We start from the raw sequence: 24,418 nt of genomic DNA, 5'->3' as shown, positions 1-24,418 counted from the left end.
GGGGGTCTCCTTGCTCCGGTGCCGGCAGAAGCTTGTCTCCAGGGTATTCCTGCGGGAGAGGCTCGGGCAGCGGGAGGAGGAGGAGGAGGAGGAGGAAGGAGGAAGGATGAGAAAAGGGAAAAAGGGGAGAAGGAGATACAGAAGGATAGGAGAAGAGAAGGAAAAGGAGAGGAAGGGAGAAGGAGGAAGAAAGGGAGGGAGATAGGAGGAGGAGGAGGAGGAGGAGGGAAGGAGAAAGAGAAGGTTGAGGAACAGAAGATAAAGAGAAGGAAAAAGAAGAGGAGAAGGACGGAAAAGGAGAAAAGAAAGGAGATAGAGAGGAGGAGGGAAGAAGAAAGGAGGAAGGAGAGGAAAAAGGAAGGAGATAGGCAAGAGTGGAGGAAAAAATAGGGCAAGAGGAAAAAAAGGAGAAGGAGAAGGAAGGAGATAGGACGAGGAGGAAAGGAGAGAAGGAAGAGAAAAGGGGGAAGGAGGTTGAGAAGGGTAGAAAAAAAGATAAGAGGAAGAGGAGAAGGAGAAAAAAAAAGAGGAGGGGAGAAGGGGAAAAGGGAAACAAATAGAGGAGGAGGAGGAGGAAAAGGAAGAAGTAAGGAAAAGGGAAGGAGAAAGAAGAAGATAGAGAAAAGAAAGAAGAGGAGGAGGAGGAAGAGAAGGAAAAGAAGAGGAGAAGGAGAAGGAGAAGGAGAAGGAGAAGGAGAAAGAAGAAGATAGAGAAAAGAAAGGAGGAAGGAGAAAGAAGAAGAGAGGAAAAGGAGAAGGAGGAAGGAGAAAGAAGAAGAGGAAAAGGAAAGAGTAGAACGGGGGGAAAGGGAAAAGAAGACAGAGAAGGAGAAAGAAGAAGAGAGGAAAAGGAGAAGGAGGAGGAGGAGGAGGAGGGCCCCGGACGGCGCAACCGCCCCGATTTCAGGTGAGCCCCACCCTCGCTTCTCCCTTCCAGTCCCTCCGCGCGGCGCGCTCACAAGAACAAGGCAGCCGGCCGGCCGGAGGGAGGGAGACGCTTCGCAGCGCTGCCCGGCGGAGCTCCTAGGATTCGAGCCCTGGGGAGGGGCAGCTGGAATCAACCCGCCCCAGCCACTATGTAAGTCTGGGGACTTTAACCCAGTGTGTGTCTGTGTGTGTGTTTATGTTTGTGTGTGCGCTCCTACTCTGTTCCTCCAGGAAAGACCCCCATCCCAGAGTCCAAACCAAGCCTTTGCGTTCCTTTTTCGGATCTCGGGTGGTCTTCATGGGTTGGGGTGGGGGTGGGGTGGGGTTTGCAAGGGAAGAAGCCCCTCTGCTTCGAGTTGTTCTGGACTTGGGGATGCCAGAGATAGTCACCTGATGCCTTCCTGGTCTGAAGAGGAAGACACAGAACCTGAATCTGAAGAAGAACACACACAGAACCATCTATTCTATTGTAATGTCCTTCCTGTTAAAGACTACTTCAGCTTCAATCGCAACAATACAAGAGCAAACGATAGATTCAAACTTGATGCGAACCGCTTCAATCTTGATTGCAGAAAATATGACTTCTGTAACAAGAGTTGTTAACAACGCTTGGAATGCACTGCCTGACTCTGTGGTCTCTTCTCAAAATCCCCAAAACTTCAACCAAAAACTGTCTACTATTGACCTCACCCAGTGGTGGGATTCAGCCGGTTCGCACCACTTCGGGAGAACCGGTTGTTAACTTTCTGAGCAGTTTGGCAAACTGGTTGTTGGAAGAAATCATCATCATCATCATCATCATCATCATCATCATCATCATCATCATCATCATATTTTAATTTTTATACCACCCTTCTCCCAAAGGACTCAGGGCGGTGAACAGCCAAGTAAAAACAATACAATATATTACAATAAAAACTATTTAAAAAACTTATTCAATGTGGCCTAAATTTAGATATAAAATACATAATATAAAATAACCCCATTTAAAACCGAATTAAAAACCCCTATCATGAGGGCAGAGAACCGGTTGTTAAATTACTTGAATCCCACCACTGACCTCACCTCATTCCTAAGAGGTCTGTAAGGGGCGTGCATAAGAGCACAAAAGTGCCTACGGTTCCTGTCCTATGATTTCCTTTCATTATATCAAACTAATATAATTGTTGCATACTTTTGCTTATATATATGTTTATATGATATGTTGTTGTTTTATGTTGATGTTTGTGTATACTGTTGTGACAAAATAAAAAAAAAAAGGGTCTCTTAAGAAGCCCCCCACCCCCTTCAAATTAGAGAAAAGGCCAGCTGGGAAGGTTTGAAGTTCAGACCAAAGGATCCAGAACCTGCCGAGAGCTTCTGTGATCAGAAAGTAGGAAAAGATGCTCTCTTCGAGGCAGGGCTGTCTTAAAAGCATTTGGGGCCCCCCTGGAACAAAGCAGTGTAGTGTCTGCCCCCCCCCCATGGCAACTACTCACAGGAATAAAAATGTAAACGGTCGATAAAATGGAACACGTATTTTATTGGCATGTTAGTATTCATTTTAAAAATGCAGTAAAACATAAGAAATAGGTTGCTGTGTTTATATGGTACAAGGTGCGTGGAAGGGTTAACATACACAGATTAGTAGGGGGGCCCCCTATGCTCCTGGGGCCCATGGACAAGGGCCCATCAGGCCCATGCGTTAAGACAGCCCTGCATTCAAGGGAGAGAAAGAGGTTGGTGGAGGTAAGGAACCCCCCCTGGGAAAATTTAAAAGATATGTCAGGCTCTGAAGATGCCTGACCTTTGAGGGGTCCAAGAAGGTAGAAGAGAACGTGGAGAAGCCTTCTTGGGTGTCTTAGGAGGGCGATGAAGGTTGCCAAGTCTTCCTCTCCAGAGCTAGTGAGGAGTCATCATCCTTGGCATTGGGAGGAGGAGGTTCCGTGGGAGAGAAACGAAACGAAAACCGGCTTTGGAGTGGCATTTTTTAATTGGCCCAGGTTCTCTTCCCCCAAAAGGCCATCACTGCACTGGGGGAAGAGACGGCCCGTTTAATGCAAGAGGTCCGGAGTCACCTGCGTAAGGGTAGAGTAAAAATTTGATAAACAAATAAAATGAAGTGAAGCAGAATATTTGTAGGTCAACGGTTGAACTGTGAGCTTCTGAGTTTGGTGGTTTTCTTGCGGAAGTTTCGTTATCCAGTTAGGTTACATCATCTGTGCTGGAAGGGAGTGTTGGTTTGTGGAGAGGGGGAGGGGGAGGAAGAGGAAGAAGGAGAAGAAGGAGGAGGAGGAGGAGGAGGAGACTATAGGGTTACATCCTCAGTGCTAGAAGACAGTGGGGTTTGCTGAGAGGAGGAGGAGGAGGAGGAGGAGGAGGGATGAAGGAAAAGGATGAGAAGGACAAAGATGGGAAAGAAGAAAATGGGGGAGGAGGAGGATTGAAGGATCTTCCCGGCTCTCTGAACTTGCATGTTTCATTACCAAGCTAGGTAACCTCCTCAGTGGTAGACAGGAGTGGGGTTTGCGAAGAGGAGGAGGAAGAGGAGAAAGACTATAAGGTCCTTGGAGCTTCATTGTTTTCTTGCAAACATTTATTTATTTTTTATTTATTTTTGTCACAACGTTATATACAAGCACATATAATGAAAGAAAACAATAGGACAGGAACGGTAGGCACTTTTGTGCTCTTATGCACGCCCCTTACAGACCTCTTAGGAATGGGGTGAGGTCAATAGTAGACAGTTTTTGGTTAAAGCTTTTGGGAGTTTGAGAAGAGACCACAGAGTCAGGTAGTGGGTTCCAAGCATTAACAACTCTGTTACAGAAGTCATATTTTCTGCAACCAAGACTGAAGCGGTTAACATTAAGTTTGAATCTATTGTTTGCTCTTGAATTATTGCGATTGAAGCTGAAGTAGTCTTTAACAGGAAGGACATTGCAATAGATAATTTCATTACCAAAGTAGGTACCATCATCAGTGCTAAAAGAGAGGGGAGTTTGCGGAGAGGGGAGGAGGAGAAGGAGGAGGAAGAGTGGTGGGGGGACTGTGAGATCCTTGGAACTCTCTAAGTTTGGATTTATTTATTTTTTGAAGACGTTTCATTACCCAAACTAGAGAACACCATCAGTGCCCCAAGGACCCCCCAAGCAAATAAAAGTGACATGTTTGGTTGTTGCCTTTTCCCAGCTGCCGGTTCCTCTGGCTCAGGAATTCCCACGCAGTGCCAGGAATCTGTTGGGTCACGTCCCGTTTCCGTTTTTCTGGGAAGGCTTCTAGGCCTTCCTCCCATCCATCCATCCATCCATCCATCCAAAGTCCAACAGACTCATTTACAGAACGATTGGCTTCTGTCTCTTCTCCAGGCAGATTCCTTTAGTAAACGTGTTGCTAACTTTAACAACTGCAGGGAATTCACTTAATATTTACGGCCCATAATATTTATGGGAGCAAACCTCCCTTAACCAATATTTCACTTAGCATCCATTCTGCAATGCTGGGCTCCATTCTGGTCGTTAAGTCAAGGGCTTGCCCGTATTCGCAGCCGTACTGGCCCAGAATGAGGAGACAGACTAATGGACTCCAGCTTGTTGTTTTCCTTGGGAGATGGATTCCGTTGCGTTCGTGCCAAGGAACGAAAAACAAAAGGCGGCCAAATCCCAAGTCCCATCAGGCTAGGAAATGGCTTCTCAAAGAGCACTTAGCAGCCCCCAACGTCTTCCAGGCGAGGCAGGGAGCTGGATTCAGCCACCACTTTCCTTTCTCCATTAACCTAGCAGGCACCTTTCCCTCTCTTGGTTTGGTCTCGCTCTCCAAAAAGAATTATAATTGGCTTTTTTTAGGCAGATGCTTTGTGCCAGGCCAGGCCAGGCCAGGCCAGGTCCGGTTTCTCTATGCTGCCTCCAGGAAGGGGAGCATGCTGACAGGCAGTGGGGTAGATTTGGGGTTTGGGAGGAGCGTGAGGGTAGATCCCAGAATAAGGGTTCGGACATGGGGGCTGTGATGGGTTTGGCCACTGCTTGGGTCCATAGGTAGTCCTCCATGAAGAAGTGTTTGTTTAGTGACCGATTGAAGCTACAACGGAATGGAAAAAAGACTTGTGACTTGGGACCTTCCTTCCTCGCTGCCCCTATCCTTCCTTCCTTCCTTCCTTCCTTCCTTCCTTCCTTCCTTCCTTCCTTCCTTCCTTCCTTCCTTCCTTTCCTTTCCTTTCCTTTCCTTCCTTCCCTCCTTTCTTTCTTTCTTTCTTTCTTTCTTTCTCTCTCTTTCTTCCTTCCTTCCTTCCTTCCTTCCCTCCTTCCCTGTATCTGTTCTTGTTCTCCTTCCTTCCTTCCTTCCTTCCTTCCTTCCTTCCCTTTCCTTTCCTTCCTTCCCTCCTTTCTCTTTCTTTCTTTCTTTCTTTCTCTCTCTCTCTCTCTTCCTTCCTTCCTTCCTTCCCTCCTTCCTTCCTTCCCTGTATCTGTTCTTGTTCTCCTTCCTTCCTTCCTTCCTTCCCTGTATCTGTTCTTGTTCTCCTTCCTTCCTTCCTTCCTTCCCTGTATCTGTTCTTGTTCTCCTTCCTTCCTTCCTTCCTTCCTTCCTTCCTTCCTTCCTTCCTTCCTTCCTTCCTTCCCTGTATCTGTTCTTGTTCTCCTTCCTTCCTTCCTTCCTTCCTTCCTTCCTTCCTTCCTTCCTTCCTTCCTTCCCTGTATCTGTTCTTGTTCTCCTTCCTTCCTTCCTTCCTTCCCTGTATCTGTTCTTGTTCTCCTTCCTTCCTTCCTTCCTTCCTTCCTTCCTTCCTTCCTTCCTTCCTTCCCTGTATCTGTTCTTGTTCTCCTTCCTTCCTTCCTTCCTTCCTTCCTTCCTTCCTTCCTTCCTTCCTTCCTTCCCTGTATCTGTTCTTGTTCTCCTTCCTTCCTTCCTTCCTTCCTTCCTTCCTTCCTTCCTTCCTTCCTTCCTTCCTTCCTTCCTTCCCTGTATCTGTTCTTGTTCTCCTTCCTTCCTTCCTTCCTTCCTTCCCTGTATCTGTTCTTGTTCTCCTTCCTTCCTTCCTTCCTTCCTTCCTTCCTTCCTTCCTTCCTTCCTTCCTTCCTTCCTCTCTGCCTGTTCTTGTTCTCCTCCCTCCCTCCCTCCCACACCTCCCTGCCTTTGTTCTTTTCCTTCTTTTTCTTTCTTCCTCCCTCCCTGTTCCCTCCCTCCCTCCCTCCCTCCCTCCCTTCCTTCCTTCCTTCCTTCCTTTCTTCCTTCCTTTTCTTCCCTCCGTCCCTCCCTCCCTTTGTTCTTGTTCCCCTTCTTTCCTTCCTTCCTTCCTTCCTTCTTTCCTTCCTTCCTTCCATCCATCCATCCATCCACCCAAAGTCCGAGAGACTCATTTACAGAAATATTGTCTGGTTTCTGACTCTCCTCCAGACAGTTCCAAAGTTCTTTTCCATTTGACCTGCTATTTTATTTATGTCGGGGAAAGATATCAGCTGGCCATAAACTTCCTCCACTGGCACATTCCTTTCCCAGAAAAGCTCTCCTGATAGGATTGTTTTTTTCCTTTACGCCTGTCAGATTTCTCTGGGCTCACCTCCCACGGTCCTGGCACCATCCCTGCAGATACCAGCACTTAATGCTGGCAGGCTGGGCTGGGGTGGCTCAGTTTTTGAAGAAAGAGTTACAGCTCTTTGGTGGAGGGGGGAGATATAGATGATCCTTGACTTACAACTGTAAATAACAACAACAACAACAACAACAACAACAACAGAATCTAGTCCAACCCCTGCCCAGGCAAGAAACCTTACACCACTTCAGACAAATGGTTATCCAACGTTTTCTTAAAAATTTCCAGTGTTGGAGCATTCACAACTTCTGGAGGCAAGTCGTCCCACTGATTAATTGTTCTAACTGTCAGGAAATTCCTCCTTAGTTCTAAGTTGCTTCTTTCCTTGATTAGTTTCCACCCGTTGCTTCTTGTTCTACCAGAATTGTGGTCAAAAGTTGTGTCAGTGGTTAAGGATGTTATTACATCACTGTGCCTAATTTTACCTTTTTGTGTGTTTGTGTGTGTGCAGCAGTTGTTAAATGAAGACCAGCAAATCCATTGTCCGCGATATGTTTTATTTGCCGGGAATTGATAACGAACGCCCATTTCCAGCAAAAAAACCCAAAAACAAATAAACAGCAACTTGCAAATTGTATCCTAAATATGAGCCGATTACCAAACACGCAGCATGCGATCACCTAGTTTTGCCCCCTGATAAGAATAATAAGAGTTGGAAGGGACCTTGGAGGTCATCTAGTCCAGGGGTCTCCAACCTTGGCAACTTTAAGACTTGTGGACTTCAACTCCCAGAATTCCTCAGCCGGCTTTGCCGCCTGTGGAATTCTGGGAGTTGAAGTCCACAAGTCTTAAAGTTGCCAAGGTTGGAGACCCCTGATCCAGTCCAACCCCCTGCTGCTCAAGCAGGAGACCCTAAACCATTTCTGACAGATGGCAGTCCAGTTTTTTTCTTGAAAGCCTCCAGGGATGAAGCTCCCAACAACTTCCATTGGTTGATTGTTCTCTCCGTCGGAAAATTTCTCCTTATTTAGATATATAGATTTATTTATATAGAGCATATAAAACATTTGCTAGACCAATTCTAGAATACAGCTCGCCTGTTTGGAACCCTCACCACATCTCTGACATCAATACAATTGAACGTGTCCAGAAATATTTCACAAGAAGAGTTCTCCATTCCTCTGAAAACAATAGAATACCTTATCCCACCAGACTTGAAATCCTAGGCTTAGAAAACTTGGAACTCCGTCGCCTTCGACAAGACCTAAGTTTAACTCACAGAATCATCTATTGTAATGTCCTTCCTGTCAAAGACTACTTCAGCTTTAATTCCAATAATACTAGAGCAACCAACAGATTTAAACTTAATGTCAACTGCTTTAATCTAGATTGCAGAAAATATGACTTCTGTAACAGAATCCTCAGTGCTTGGAATACTTTACCTGACTCTGTGGTCTCTTCTCATAACCCTAAAAGCTTTAACCAAAAACTTTCTACTATTGACCTCACCCCATTCCTAAGAGGACCATAAGGGGCGTGCATAAGCGCACAAACGTGCCTACCGTTCCTGTCCTATTGTTTTTCTTTTCTTCTTCCTATATATATATATATATATGCTTATACCTCCTTATATTTACTCATATAAGTGTTTATATACTATATAATCTTTTTGTATGATACCTACATATATTGTTGTGACGAATAAATAAATAAATAAAATAAATTTGTAGGTGGAATCTTTCCTTGATCGGTTTCCATCTCAATCTGACATGTTGGGATCAGTGATGGGTTTTCACTGACCTTTGCTACTGGTTCGCTTGCACGCGCGCCACTTCTGTGCATGTGCCAAGTGTATTTGATGATATCTGGGTGGGTGGGCGGGGCTTCTCACTGCCGCTACCAGTTTGCCCAAACTGGGGTGAACCGGTAGCAACCCACAACTGGTGCAGATGCCCCCAATCATCCCTGACCTTCAAAACGTAGAATCTGACTTGTAAATACAGGTAGTCTTTGAGCCCCAAACTTCCTTTTAACTTTAAGCAAAGTGAAGTGAATTTTGTTCCATTTACAAATCACTGCCGTTATTAAGTGAATCCTGAGGTCATTAAGTGAATCCGGCTTCCCCATTGACTTTGTTTGTCAGAAGCCAGCTGGGAAGAAAATAAATGGTGATCACATGACTTCAGGCCACTGCAACTGTCGTAAGTACATGCCAGTTGCCAAGCATCTGGATTTGGATCACCTGACTCTGGGGATGTTGCAAAAGTCATACGTTTGAAAACTGCTCATAAGTCACTTTTTTTCACTGCCGCTGTAATTTCAAATGGTCACTAAACGAATGGTTGTAAGTGGAGAATGACCTGTGTCATTTTTGGCGTCCGTCATAACCTCAAACGATCACCAACGAGTGGTCGTAACTCAAGGGCTACTTATGCATGTTAATAAAATAAGTTAGAAATAGCAACCGGGCCAGTCTGAATATTTTTTAGTGCATTTGGGAAGACTTAAGCCAGGGGTGAAATCCAGCAGGTTCTGACAGGTTCTGGAGAACCGCTAGCAGAAATTTTGAGTAGTTCAGAGAACTGGCAAATGCCACCTCTGGCTGGCCCTAGAGTGGGGTGGGAATGGGGATTTTGCAGTATCCTTCCCCCAGGAGTGGGATGGGAATGGGGATTTTGCAGTATCCTTCCCCCAGGAGTGGGATGGGAGTGGGGATTTTGCAGTATCCTTCCCCCAGGAGTGGGATGGGAATGGGGATTTTGCAGTATCCTTCCCCCAGGAGTGGGATGGGAATGGGGATTTTGCAGTATCCTTCCCCCAGGAGTGGGATGGGAGTGGGGATTTTGCAGTATCCTTCCCCCAGGAGTGGGATGGGAGTGGGGATTTTGCAGTATCCTTCCCCCAGGAGTGGGATAGGAGTGGGGATTTTGCAGTATCCTTCCCCCAGGAGTGGGATGGGAATGGGGATTTTGCAGTATCCTTCCCCCAGGAGTTGGGTGGGAGTGGGGATTTTGCAGTATCCTTCCCCCAGGAGTGGGATGGGAATGGGGATTTTGCAGTATCCTTCCCCCAGGAGTTGGGTGGGAATGGGGATTTTGCAGTATCCTTCCCCCAGGAGTGGGATGGGAATGGGGATTTTGCAGTATCCTTCCCCCAGGAGTGGGATGGGAATGGGGATTTTGCAGTATCCTTCCCCCAGGAGTGGGATGGGAATGGGGATTTTGCAGTATCCTTCCCCCAGGAGTGGGATGGGAATGGGGATTTTGCAGTATCCTTCCCCCAGGAGTTGGGTGGGAATGGGGATTTTGCAGTACCCTTCCCCAGGAGTGAGGAGGGAATGGAGATTTTGCAGTATCCTTCCCCTGCCGTGCTCACCAAGCCACGCCCACAGAACCGGTAGTAAAAAAAATTGGATTTCACCATTGATTTAAACCAGTCTGCCTGTTTTCCTTTTGGCTTGAAAATGGTGATGGCTGACATAAAAAATTAAACAAATAAAAAAAAGAGAGAAAGGATCATAATTTGAAAAGTTTCTTACCCGAGCAGCAGGTTGGACTAGAAAACCTCTGAGGTCCCTTCCAGCTCTGTTATTCTGAAAAAAAACCCCACACTTGTATAAACCAGGTTTGCTTGGAGGATCTGAAAAGAAGCTCAGTAGCCAGTTCTCAGGATTTAAAAAACAAAACAAAACTAAAAGCCCGCAGGCAAAGCAAAAATACATTTTTATGCTCAGAAGGCTGTTCTGATAAGGCTCATGTTTTTTGGAGAATTTTGGTACAAATTGGTACAATTCCAGTTTTTATCTGTTGGGAGGACAGATCAATTTAAGCAAGGGGGAAGTCACATTAGTTGGATTATTTGGCTCTTCCTACCAAGGGTACCTCAAAGCCCCAAAGGTACATTAGATTATAAATATTTGATATTGTTGATACAAAGAATACTGGTTACATTCAAGCAAGACGGGGGGAGCTCGTCCTTGTTCAGTGACGGCTTCATTTAGCAACAGTTCTTGGTTACAATGGTGAGGACGGAGTAACTTTTCGACCAATCCTCACGTTTACGGCTGTCGTAAGTCTGTAGAATGGCGTCAGTTAATCTCAGCCATTGGAAGAAGGGTGGACTTCAACTCCCAGAATTCCCCAGCCATCTCTTCTAGCTGCTGAGATTTGAGGCTGGCTGGGGGGATTCTGGGAGTTGGAGTCCACACCTTTTACAGTTGCTGAGATTGAGGATGGTGAAGGAATTCTGGGAGTTGAAGTCCACACGTTTTCAAGTTGCTGGAGATGGAGGCTGGCTGGGGGATTCTGGGAGTTGGAGTCCACCTCTCTTCCAGTTGCTGAGATTGAGGCTGGCAGAGGAATTCTGGGAGTTGGAGTCCACCTCTCTTCCAGTTGCTGAGATTGAGGCTGGCAGAGGAATTCTGGGAGTTGGAGTCCACCTCTCTTCCAGTTGCTGAGATTGAGGCTGGCAGAGGAATTCTGGGAGTTGGAGTCCACCTCTCTTCCAGTTGCTGAGATTGAGGCTGGCAGAGGAATTCTGGGAGTTGGAGTCCACCTCTCTTCCAGTTGCTGAGATTGAGGCTGGCAGAGGAATTCTGGGAGTTGGAGTCCCCCCCCTCTTCCAGTTGCTAAGATTGAGACTGGCAGAGGAATTCTGGGAGTTGGAGTCCCCCCCCCTCTTTGTTGCTGAGATTGACAAGCACCGCTGTAAAAGTGAAGGAAGATCATAAGCACAGTGTTTCAGCTTAACAACTGCTTCGCTTAATGGCCACGTTACCAGTCCTGATTGTGGATGTTGAAAAAGGACTACTTGGAATATATTTCTTGCAAAGCTGAGAGAACCAAGCTGTGGGTTTCTGGGTAAAAGCCGCAGGGCTTTTCAACAAAGAAACCAACTTTTCCGGTTATGTTTGTCTAACTGGGTCTATGCGTAGGAATCAAAGAGACTGACAGTTGGATATCTCCTTCCGGCTTCTGATAAGACTTTCTCCCAAATTTCAGAAAAGGGAAAGAGCCATTTTATGAAAATTCTCCCTGTGCAGCTAGTACTCAACAATGGAGCCCAACACTTACGTTGTTAAGTGAGACATTGGGGGAGTGACTTTTGCTCCCATTTTTACGACTTTTCTTGTCGCGTCTGTTAATGGAATCCTTGCAGTTGTTAAATCGGCAACTCCGTTGTTAAGCGAATCCAATTTCCCCATTGATTTTGCTGGTCCGAAGGACTCCAGGACGCTACAAACGCGTCACAAACGCGAGTCAGCGGTCAAGCTTCCGCACGTAACTCACGGGACCCCACGGGGAGGCTGCAACGGTCATTACGTGTGAAAAAAAAAGATCACAAGTCACTTTCTTCGGTGCCGTTGTAACCTCGGAAGTCGCTAAATAAACCACTGTAAAGTTGGGGACTCCCTGTACTTTAAATTTGCTCTTTCAAATGGATTTGCTGATAATTTACCAGACGCCTTCACCGTTGAGAAAAGCCAAGTTTTAAAATCTCTGCCCCTCGAGTGCCAGGTTGGCACGAATAGGAGGAGGCCATTCAGCTTCGAATTGGCAACGCGAAACTTCTAACGACATAATCACGGTTGTTAAGGAAGGTGCAAATTAATTGCTTCATTCCAGCTAATTGTTTTCTCTGGAAGTGGTTCTCACTTTTGCAAAAATCTTCCGGCTGAGACGGAGTCGATGGAGGCTGAGTAGTGGAAAAAGTTTTGATCGACTTTGGAGGAGAGCTGATCTTGTCCAAAAGTGATGTGTGTGTGTGGGGGGGGGGGAAACTGCATTTGAAACTAATATTTGCATTAATGAGATTTTGAATCGATTGGAAAAGACCCCAAAGTGGAAAGATTCCCAGACCTGGCTGCAGAGAAAGAAGCTCGTGATAGGGAGGAGAGAAATGAGAAGAAGGCCCAGATCCACTAGACTTGAAATCCTGGGCTTGGAAAACTTGGAACTCCATCGCCTTCGACAAGATCTAAGTTTAACTCATAGAATCATCTATTGTAATGTCCTTCCTGTCAAAGACTACTTCAGCTTTAATTGCAATAATACAAGAGCAACCGATAGATTTAAACTTAATGTCAACCGCTTTAATCTAGACTGCAGAAAATATGACTTCTGTAACAGAATCATCAGTGCTTGGAATACTTTACCTGACTCTGTGGTCTCTTCCCACAATCCTAAAAGCTTTAACCAAAAACTTTCTACTATTGACCTCACCCCATTCCTAAGAGGACCATAAGGGGCGTGCATAAGCGCACAAACGTGCCTACCATTCCTGTCCTATTGTTTTTCTTTTCTTCTATACCTTTATGTACTATATAACCTTTCTGTATGATAGTTACATATATTGTTGTGACAAAATAAATAAATAAATAAATAAAATAAATAGATAAACACTACACTACTAACCAGAGCATATAAAACATTTGCTAGACCAATTCTTGAATACAGCTCGCCTGTCTGGAACACATACCACATTTCAGACCTCAATACAATTGAACGAGTCCAGAAATATTTCTCCACTCCTCTGAATACAACAAAATACCTTATGCCACCAGACTTGAAATCCTGGGTTTAGAAAACTTAGAACTCCGCCGCCTTCGACATGACCTGAGTTTAACTCATAGAATCATCTATTACAATGTCCTTCCTGTTGAAGACTACTTCAGGTTCAATTGCAACAATACAAGAGCAAACAATAGATTTAAGCTTAATGTAAACCGCTCCAATCTTGATTGCAGAAAATATGACTTAGTAACAGAGTTGTAAATACTTGGAACACACTACCTGACTCTGTGGTCTCTTCCCAAAATCCCCAAAGCTTTAACCAAAAACTATCTACTATTGACCTCACCCCATTCCTAAGAGGTCTGTAAGGGGCGTGTATAAGAGCACAAGCTTGTTTGTTTCCTTTCATTATATCCAATTAATATAGTCATTACATACTTATGCTTATATATATGCTTATATATAGCATAGTTATTTCGTGCTTATGCTTATATATACTGTCGTGACAAATAAAATAAATAATAAAATAAAATAAAATAAATAAATAAATAAAACGGAAAGAGAAGGAAGAAATGAAAAAGGAAAAGTAACTGGAAGAGCTTAGGTGAGTGAGGAAATGGGTTTCCTTTCTTGCTATCCCTAGAACAGGCAGCTACGGAAGGTCTGATTGAACGGATAAGCACAGACAGTATCCGTAAGTTTGGATGTTCGGCAGGTCATGGAAGAGTTTTGTTTTAAATTCTGAGGAGAGGTGATTTGGCTTCTTCAACATGCCCAACTCTTGCTTGATTTCTCTCCTGTGCCCCTCAAATATTAAGAATATTCTAATGGTTACGTTAAATCGTCATGTAGCAAAGAAACTTGGCTTAAGGAGCCATTGGAATATTCTTCCTGTTACGATATCATGCATTTAATGACTACATTTAATGGGTGGAGAGAGGTAGTAGGAAGGCGTAATGGGATAGCAGCTTGCTTACAAGCTCTTTACTCTTCCGAAAGACTTCTTTAGTCCTCTAAAAACCACTTTTATGAGCTGAGCAGCCGTGTTAGAGAAAAGAAGAATTAGGGGTGACGTGATAGCAGGGTTCCGGTATTTGAGGGGCTGCCACAAAGAGGGAGGGGGGTCAAATTATTCTCCAAAGCACCTGAAGGCCAGACAAGAAACAATGGATGGAAGGAGAGAAGCAATCTGGAATTGAAACTTCCCAACTATGAGGATAATTAACCTGTGGAACAGCTTGCCACCAGAAATCGTGGGCGCTCCATCCCTGGATGCTTTTAAGAAGAGACTGGACTTGTCTGAAATGGTACAGGACAGGTTCTCCTGCCTACCGTTCCTGTCCTATTGTTTTTCTTTTCTTCTTCCTATATATATATATATATATATATATATATATATATATATATATATATATAGGTCTTTGGTTGTTCGGGTTTTCTCCCGTGTAAAATTGGAAGTGTCTTGGCGACGTTTCGACGAAGTCTCATTCGTCATCTTCAGGCTTCAGCTTCGTGCTTCTGGGAGCAATGTATGATCGCAGCTGTTTCTTCCTTTTAACTGCTAGTGGGGGTTTGAACTGATTGGGTGGGAGCTTGGCTGTGCTCTGATTGGATGGGGGTTTTTCTGTGCTCTGATTGGCTGGGGGTGTGTCCTGTGTTGGTGGGGGCTTGGTTGTGCTCAGTCTAGTCTGTGAAGATGTAGCACGACCACAAAGCCAAACAACAGCTATGCAGCTCACCAGCTCAAATCCCCCTGCAGCACAGACTAGACTGAGCACAACCAAGCCCCCACCAACACAGGACACACCCCCAGCCAATCAGAGCACAGAAAAACCCCCATCCAATCAGAGCACAGCCAAGCTCCCACCCAATCAGTTCAAACCCCCACTAGCAGTTAAAAGGAAGAAATAGCTGCGATCACACATTGCTCCCAGAAGCACGAAGCTGAAGCCTGAAGATGACGAATGAGACTTCGTCGAAACGTCGCCAAGACACTTCCAATTTTACACGGGAGAAAACCCGAACAACCAAAGACCTATATACAAACACCCGTGAAAACCTCAGAAAACATATATATATATATATATATATATATATATGCTTATACCTCCTAACATTTACTCATATATATGTTTATATACTATATAATCTTTTTGTATGATGTTGTGACAAAATAAATAAATAAATAAATAAAACAGCGGGCTGGACTAGAAGACCTTCGAGGTCCCTTCCAGCTCATTTCTATTCCGTTCCTAGAATTCCCCAAAGTGAGAAGGTAGAATTGACTTATTTTAAAACAACTTTGCAGGTTCCCGCGCCTTCTTAGGTGAACCTTGTAACTGCAGATTACAGGTAGTCCTTGATTTACGACCACAGTTGAGCCCAAAATGTATGTTGCCGAGTGAGAAATTCGTTAAGTGAGCCTTGTCCCCTTTTGCGACTTTTCTCGCCACATTGGTTAAGTGAATCACTGCAGTTCTTAAATTAGTGACCCGGTTGTTAAGTGGATCTGGCTTCCCCATTGACTTGGCTCGTTGGAAGGGGGCAAAAGGGGATCACGTGACCTAGGGAGACTGGAAACGTCATAAATGCGAATCAGTTGCCAAGCATCTGAATGTAAGTCAGATGACCAGGGAGATGCTGCAAAGGTCGTAATTGTGAAAAACGGTCATAAGTCCCTTTTTTCAGTGCCGTCGTAACCTTGAAAGGTCCACTAAGTGAACTGTTTTAAGTCAAGGACTACCCGCATTAACCTTGGTTTACTGTTGACCTGGTTGGTAAGTCAAGGTGCAAGTTAATCTGCATTAACCCTGGTTTATTATTGACCTGGTTGGTAAGTCGAGGACTACCTGCATTAACCCTGGTTTACTGTTGACCTGGTTGGTAAGTCAAGAACTACCTGCATTAACCCTGGTTTACTGTTGACCTGGTTGGTAAGTCAAGGACTACCTGCATTAACCCTGGTTTATTATTGACCTGGTTGGTAAGTCAAGGTGCAAGTTAATCTGCATTAACCCTGGTTTATTATTGACCTGGTTGGTAAGTCAAGGACTACCTGCATTAACCCTGGTTTACTGTCGACCTGGTTGGTAAGTCGAGGACTAGCTGCATTAACCCTGGTTTATTATTGACCTGGTTGGTAAGTCGAGGACTACCTGCATTAACCCTGGTTTACTGTCGACCTGGTTGGTAAGTCAAGGACTACCTGCATTAACCCTGGTTTATTATTGACCTGGTTGGTAAGTCGAGGACTACCTGCATTAACCCTGGTTTACTGTTGACCTGGTTGGTAAGTCGAGGACTACCTGCATTAACCCTGGTTTATTATTGACCTGGTTGGTAAGTCAAGGACTACCTGCATTAACCCTGGCTTACTGTCAACCTGGTTGGTAAGTTGAGGACTACCTGCATTAACCCTGGTTTACTGTTGACCTGGTTGGTAAGTCAAGAACTACCTGCATTAACCCTGGTTTATTATTGACCTGGTTGGTAAGTCGAGGACTACCTGCATTAACCCTGGTTTACTGTTGACCTGGTTGGTAAGTCGAGGACTACCTGCATTAACCCTGGTTTATTATTGACCTGGTTGGTAAGTCAAGGACTACCTGCATTAACCCTGGCTTACTGTCAACCTGGTTGGTAAGTTGAGGACTACCTGCATTAACCCTAGTTTACTGTTGATCTGGTTGGTAAGTCGAGGACTACCAGTATTAACCCTGGTTTACTGTCGACCTGATTGGTAAGTCGAGGACTACCTGCATTAACCCTGGTTTACTGTCGACCTGGTTGGTAAGTCAAGGACTACCGGTATTAACCCTTGTTTATTATTGACCTGGTTGGTAAGTCGAGGACTACCTCCATTAACCCTGGTTTATTATTGACCTGGTTGGTAAGTCAAGGACTACCTGCATTAACCCTGGTTTACTGTTGACCTGGTTGGTAAGTGGAGGACTACCTGCATTAACCCTGGTTTATTATTGACCTAGTTGGTAAGTGGAGGACTACCTGCATTAACCCTGGTTTATTATCGACCTGGTTGGTAAGTCGAAGACTACCTGCATTAACCCTGGTTTACTGTCGACCTGGTTGGTAAGTTGAGGACTACCTGCATTAACCCTGGTTTACTGTCGACCTGGTTGGTAAGTCGAGGACTACCGGTATTAACCCTTGTTTATTATCGACCTGGTTGGTAAGTCGAGGACTACCTGCATTAACCCTGGTTTACTGTTGACCTGGTTGGTTAGTCGAGGACTAGCCACATTAACCCTGATTTACTGTTGACCTGGTTGGTAAGTCGAGGACTACCCGCATTAACCCTGGTTTATTGTTGACCTGGTTGGTAAGTCGAGGACTACCTGCATTAACCCTGGTTTACCATTGATCTGGCTGTATGAACCCAGTCTCTAATCGTAACGCAAATTTAATTATCTGTCTTTCTTATCTCCTTACATGTTGGCTGCTTGTTCTCCCCCACCAGGAAGAGAAAAATGAACATTTCCCGGTGCCTCTCGATCGCCACGGCGTTGCTAACCCTGGTGGCTCTCAAGGCCTACATCGAATGGACAGCCGAGCAGGAGGAACGATACCCCACGCCTCACGCCGTTCGTTGGCAGAGCAGCCCCATCATCCCCATCCTGCCCTTCGAGGAAATCCCGCCGTCCTTGGTCTTCCATCGCTTTAACGCCTCCTTGCAACAATTCCGCCACAGCATCCCGCAGGTCAAAGCTTACTGGAACAATAAACAATACCAAAATTTCCGGGCGTTGGAAGAAGGTTCGGTGGCCAACGCTTCCTGGAATAAATGCCCCAGTGCCGATGTGGAGGAACTGGCCACCAAGATCAAAAATTTCAACTCGTATCCGGAGCTTTATAAGAATTTCATTCTCTACGGGGACTGCAGGAATTATTCCCTCCTGATCAACGAACCCCGTAAGTGTGCCGATACAAAGAACGGCACCTTCCTGCTCTTGGCCATCAAATCCGTGCCCGGCAATTTTGCCGCCCGCCAAGCCGTGCGGGACACTTGGGGGCAAGAAGGAGAACCCGGTGGGCTGGCCATCCGGACCGTCTTCTTGCTGGGCACGGCTGAGGGGCGGTTCGGACCCCGCCTGCAACACCTGGTCCATTTCGAGAGTCGGAGTTTTGGGGACATCTTGATGTGGGATTTTGAGGACACTTTCTTCAACCTGACCTTGAAGGACTCGCTCTTTCTGCATTGGACGCTGGACTATTGTCGGCACGTCCGTTTCATTCTCAAAGGGGACGATGACGTGTTCATCAACACCCCGAAAGTCTTGGGGTATCTAAGCTCGGTGGATACCAACAAGCCCCTCTACACGGGGCAGGTGATGTCCAATGCCTCTCCCTTCCGGTTGCAGAGAAGTAAATACTATGTGCCAGAATCGTTTTACGTGGGGCCGTATCCAGCTTATGCGGGAGGCGGGGGCTACATTTTCTCCGGACACCTGGCCCCGTTGCTCCTCCTCATTTCTCAGCATGTGGCCTTCTACCCCATCGACGACGTTTACACAGGGCTCTGCTTCCAAGCTCTGGGCATCCCCCCTCAGCCCCACGCCGGCTTCATGACCTTCGATATCGCCGAGAAGGACCGGGAAGACCCCTGCGTGCACAGCCAGCTGCTCTTGGTCCATCGGCGCAGCCCCCGACAGACTCTCCACCTTTGGAAGCAAATCACCGATCCAAACCTCCGATGCGGACGCAAGGCGTTGAACCCCCAACCGGGGAAGCGGGCGGGATTCTGACCAAACTGGGGAACGGACCACGTGGAACTTTTCAGTCCTCGGGGCTGCAACGGGGAGATGCTCAGGCCCAAATCCCATCGGAATGTTTCAGAGGGGACACCCCAACTTTTAAGGTACTTTTTGAAGGACAGGAGCTGAGGATGGGCATCCCCTTTGGACCCCTTTTGAAATTCCTGTTCTTTGTTTGCCTTTCTGAGATATCGCAGTGGAACCCAGAGCCGTACCAAGAGTCCAGGAAGTGCCATTTACAGAGATAAGCGTCCTTATGGTCAGAAAAGGGCCACAGCATCCACCTGGCCTTAGCTGAGAATGCCAGGCCTTCAAGCTTGCTTCCCCCACCCGGTGCCCTCCCAATAGGCCTGCAACAACTGGATTTCTAAGAGGAACCTTCCTCCACATCTGGAGGCAATGTAAGAGGATCCTGGCTAGCTGGCCCAACCTGCCTGGATTGCAGAGAGTATTGTCCACAAGTGTTTTATTTTTTTCTTCCTTTGGGGCCCGAATCTTTGAGGGCTGGATAAACCGAGAAATTGAGGCACGAAGCCGATTCTAAATAACCATGAAGTGTTTCAACGTGGTGAAAGAAAAGTGGAAATAAGGCCCTCTAGAATTATCATCAGAAGTGATGATAGCCACGATGGCACAGTGGCGAGAATGCAGTATTACAGGCTAACTCTGCCAACTGCCAGCAGTTCGATCCTGACCGGCTCAAGGTTGACTCAGCCTTCCGTCCTTCTGAAGTCGGTCAAATGAGATTGTTGGGGGGGGGGTGAGGCAAGATGTCATTGGTAATGTAATTTGGACCCCAGGATAGTTTTGGTGCCCGATAGGATCACTTTCTCTGTTCCACCGATCCTTAAGCCTTTTGACTCATTGACCGTTTCTGTATCTCATCTCTAGAAAAATTCCTTGTTCGTGCACTTTAGATGTCCAGATCCGTATTACCCTTCACCTGTCAGAGAGTTTCATGCAATGTTCAGCTTCTGCAAGTCTAAGTCTATCACCCGCTGCGCGGGTGATAGAGGGAGCACCGCGTTGCTCCCATATAACACCTATCCTGCGCGGCCTACACTGGCTGCCCGTAGCCTTCCGGGTGCAATTCAAGGTTTTGGTTACCATCTTTAAAGCGCTCCATGGCTTAGGACCGGGGTATCTACGAGACCGCCTTCTGCCGCCGATAGCCTCCCAACAACCGGTGCGCTCCTACAGAGCGGGCCTCCTCCGGGTGCCGTCGACCAAACAATGTAGGTTGGCGACCCCCAGGGGGAGGGCCTTCTCTGTGGCAGCACCGGCTCTGTGGAACGAGCTTCCTCCAGGGTTACGGCAACTCCCTGACCTCCGGACCTTCAGGCGTGAACTGAAGACTTTATTATTTCAACGAGCTGGACTAGCCTAAGAATAAAATATTTTAGTTAATTTTAATGGGTTTTAACCGGTTTTTTACCGTTTTAGTGATTTGGCGATTATAATATCTTGTTTTAATTGGGTTTTAAATTGCTTATTTATTATTGTTGTATTTTTAATATGCCTGTGAACCGCCCTGAGTCCTACGGGAGATGGTGCGGTATAAAAGTATAAAAATAAATAAATAAATAAGAAGCTGAGATAGGAAAGGGGAGAATCTGTAAATTGGTCAGAAAACTTGGACACCAGTTGTGAGCTGCTGCCGGTTCGGACCGGTTCGGCTGAACTGATAGTTCCGACAATCAGCTGGCCCCGCCCACCGGCCCCCACCCTATCCTGTCATATATCTCCTTCTTTCTGGCTCGGCTGATTCGCACGACACAGCTGTTTTCCGCGTCTCCGCTATTCTACTTACCGGGGCTGCCTTAGAAGGTAAGCAGCTGAGGTTCAGATTGCTGTATTTTGAACGCTGCACGCATGCGCGTTAGGATCACAGAAGCGGTTGTTAAACCGGTTGCATTCCACCACTGTTCGACATCTCTTGAAACTAATAGAGAAATGTACTTGCTGTGTCAGACACTCCCACTTATCCAAGCCCCTTGAAGTATTCGAGATAACACCAATATATATTTGTTTTCTGAGGTTTTCACGGGTGTTTGTATGTAGGTCTTTGGTTATTCGGGTTTTCTCCCGCATAAAATTAGAAGTGTCTTGGCGACGTTTCGATGAAGTCTCATTCATCTTCAGGCTTCATCTTGAAGCTGATGTGTCTCGCCCGCTTTCACCGCAGCCGGGGCCTTCTTATCTGCTTCCGAACGCTGAGGAATGTCCTAGTATGCCTCCCGGCCCCAGCCCTGGCTCCATGCCCAGACAGGCTGAGGAGGAAGAAGTACCTCCAGCCCCCAGCTCTGGCTCCATGCCCAGGCAAACGGAGCAACTAGACCCCTCCCCCTCCCCCACAGCATGTGAGCCTGAGGGAGGTCAATTGCCAACAGCTGCAGACTGGAGTGACCCTCGCGTCAGAAGACTTGATAGGCGGAGGCAACAGAAGGAAGGGAGGGGCAGGCCTGGATAAGTGCTGAGTCATGGAGCCACACCCCATGGCCTATATAAAGGACCTGCTTTCTGGCATTCTCTGAGTCAGGCAAAGTCTAAACATATCTTGCTGAAGTCACTTTCTGGTCTCCTGCCTGCTCTGAGGACTTTGCTAGGACTTTGGCAGAGCTGCAGAGGCACGCCTGATTCGGATTTCCCTGACCCGGCCGTCAGCGGGAGTGGGACGCGACAGCTGAAGCCTGAAGATGACAAATGAGACTTCGTCAAAACGTCGCCAAGACACTCCTAATTTTACGCAGGAGAAAACCCGAATAACCAAAGACCTACCTACCTACCTACCTACATATATCTCTCTCCATCTTTTCTTTCCAGAATTACAGCATTGAGGACTTGCAAACATTGAACCGTTTCCATCAGCTGCCCTTCTTTGCTGCGACACAGGCGCTGGCGGGGGGAGAGAGGAGAAAAAACGTATTCCTCTAATGCAGGGGTGAAATGTAAAATTTGTTACTACCAGTTCTGTGGGCATGGCTTGGTGGGGGGTGTAATGTGACTGGGTGGGCATGGCCAACTTTTTTTTTTTTACTTTTAAAAGCATTTTTTCTACAACCTCTTCAGCCAAAGAGGATGTAGAAAAAATGATTTTAAAAGGCTCTGGCGATCCCAGCTGAGCCGCACGATCATCAGAGGCTTTTTTTTTTTACTTTTAAAAGCATTTTTTTCCGCCGAAGAAAAAATGCTTTTAAAAGTTAAAAAAAAACCAAAAACCCTCTGATGATCGCGTGGCTCAGCTGGGCATGGGGGGAGAGGGATTTTTGCTACTGGCTCTCTGATCCACCTGCTGCCATCGCTACCGGATCGGACGATCCGGTCTGAACCGGGAGCATTTCACCCCTGCTCTAATGCAGGGGTGTCAGATTCAAGGATCTGGCCCGCAAGGTGCTTAGATCTGGCCAGTGGGGAGTTGCCCTTGAAACAGCAAATCGCCAACCCGCAGTGCCTCTGCCAGCAAAAATGGAGCTCGGGAGAGACGGCCTCGTGCAGCCCTTTGCCAACTCCATTTTTGTTGGCATAGACGCCCCCCGACACGAGTGACATCGAGCTGGCTGTGCCCACCCTAGCCATGCCCCCACAGCCCCCACCCCCACCCCTGGAGGACAAATACAACCCTGATGCGGCCCTCCATGAAATCGAGTTCGACGCCCCGTCTCTACTGAGCCTCGTCCTAGGAAATCCTCTTTTTTAGTTGACTCTGTAAACCGCTTCGAGAGGGCTGCAAAAACACTGTCAAGGGCTATGGCTACTGCTGACGGTGTTCTGTCTCCTTCCCCACTTCAGAGCCACGAGCTGGCCTTCAGCCAGTGGATTCACGGCTCTTATCAGTCCTGCCAGAGAAATCGCAGCTGCCTGCCAAAGTTCAAACAAATGACTCACGTAACAAGACTTTCAGCTCTTTCTGAAATGGTTCAACTAAACTTTTGCTTCCCATGGAGTGAGAGCAGTCTCAAAGCTCCTTATATATCCTGTGGGGTGGGGCTCCTGCCCCACACTTCCTTTTGGTGACGCCGCCTCTCTAATCTTCTGAAGCACGGGTCGATCCAAGCTTGATTATTATTATTATCAGCTGGGTCTGAAGGCGTAGCCTGGGGAAGGGAGGAATCAGGGGATGACGGCCTCATTACGTCCTCCGACTGGCCTGGTTCTGGCTCCTGGAGCCGGGCTAAAAGAATCGGTGCTCCCAAGGTAAGCCTTGCCGGCCCTTCCCCCTCACTCTCAGAGTCACTGTCGGGCATGGGGCTAGGTTCAGGGGCTGGAGTCACAACAGATGGTTTAGAGAGGGCTTGGTTACTTTTGACTTGACAAAACCCATTTCCCCAACTCCTCCTGCCCACCTTATAATGTCCTGCTGTAATAAAAATGTGAGCCGGATACCGCCGGTCTTGGAGAATGTCGACTGGCGATTTGTGAACAGGTGTTTTTTGGAAACGTTGGGCTTGGATCCTTCAAAGCAGCCGATTATAGGTAGTCCTCAACTTATTGCCACCCTTAGAAAATTCCCATCGCTAAGCGACACGTCCAAGTTTCCCTCCTTTTACGAGTTCCCTTGCCACTAAGTGAATCGTAGCAAATCAAGGCAACGGTTAAGTTAGCCGCCCGGTTGTTAAGTGAATCTGGCTTCCCATTGGTCTTTGCTTGTCGGAAGGTCGCGAAAGGGGATCTCGAGACACACACACACACCCCGGGATGCCGGAACCGTCATAAATATGAGTCCGTTGCCAAGGAAATCTGAATTTTTATCACGTGACCAGGGTGAGGAGGGATGATGCAATGGTCATAAGTGGGAAAGATGGTCATTGGTCGCTTTTTCCCCTCCCCGTGCCGTTGTCACTTGGAACGGTCACTAAATGAACTGTTGTAAATTGAGGACTACCTCTATTTCCTGCAGAGCCGGGGTCTCCAACTTTGGTCCCTTTAAGACTTGTGGACTTCAACTCCCAGAGTCCCTCAACCAGCAAAGCTGGCTGAGGAACTCTGGGAGTTGAAGTCCACAAGTCTTTAAGAGACCCCTGGACTAGATGACCTCCAAGCTTTGGTGGCTGAGGGACTCTGGGAGTTGAAGTCCACAAGTCTTAAAGGGACCAAGATTGGAGACCCCTGGATTAGATGACCTCCAAGCTTTGCTGGCTGAGGGACTCTGGGAGTTGGAGTCCACAAGTCTTAAAGGGACCAAGATTGGAGACCCCTGGATTAGATGACCTCCAAGCTTTGCTGGCTGAGGGACTCTGGGAGTTGAAGTCCACAAGTCTTAAAGGGACCAAGGTTGGAGACCCCTGGACTAGATGACATCCAAGCTTTGCTGGGTGAGGGACTCTGGGAGTTGAAGTCCACGAGTCTTAAAGGGACCAAGGTTGGAGACCCCTGGACTAGATGACCTCCAAGCTTTGGTGGCTGAGGGACTCTGGGAGTTGAAGTCCACAAGTCTTAAAGGGACCAAGGTTGGAGACCCCTGGACTAGATGACCTCCAAGCTTTGCTGGCTGAGGGATTCTGGGAGTTGGGAGTCCACAAGTCTTAAAGGGACCAAGGTTGGAGACCCCTGGACTAGATGACATCCAAGCTTTGCTGGCTGAGGGATTCTGGGAGTTGGAGTCCACAAGTCTTAAAGGGACCAAGGTTGGAGACCCCTGGACTAGATGACATCCAAGCTTTGCTGGCTGAGGGATTCTGGGAGTTGGGAGTCCACAAGTCTTA

The 24,418-nt window shown here is 46.9% G+C and overlaps 1 protein-coding gene across 1 annotated transcript; it reads left to right on the top strand.

Annotated features, from left to right (window-relative positions):
* The first annotated feature begins 977 nt into the window (after positions 1 to 977).
* Positions 978 to 20,231, top strand: B3GNT8 (UDP-GlcNAc:betaGal beta-1,3-N-acetylglucosaminyltransferase 8). Its single transcript, XM_058196386.1, has 2 exons — positions 978 to 1,078; positions 17,423 to 20,231. Coding segments are annotated over exons 1-2 (1,287 nt in total). The 5' UTR covers positions 978 to 1,076; the 3' UTR covers positions 18,708 to 20,231.
* The last annotated feature ends 4,187 nt before the right edge of the window (positions 20,232 to 24,418 follow it).

Source organism: Ahaetulla prasina, chromosome 10 (assembly GCF_028640845.1).
Source record: "Ahaetulla prasina isolate Xishuangbanna chromosome 10, ASM2864084v1, whole genome shotgun sequence".
NCBI classification, from domain to species: Eukaryota; Metazoa; Chordata; class Lepidosauria; order Squamata; family Colubridae; genus Ahaetulla; species Ahaetulla prasina.
The sequence above is the reverse complement of the archived record's forward strand: the minus strand, read 5'-3'. Positions and strand labels throughout refer to the sequence as shown.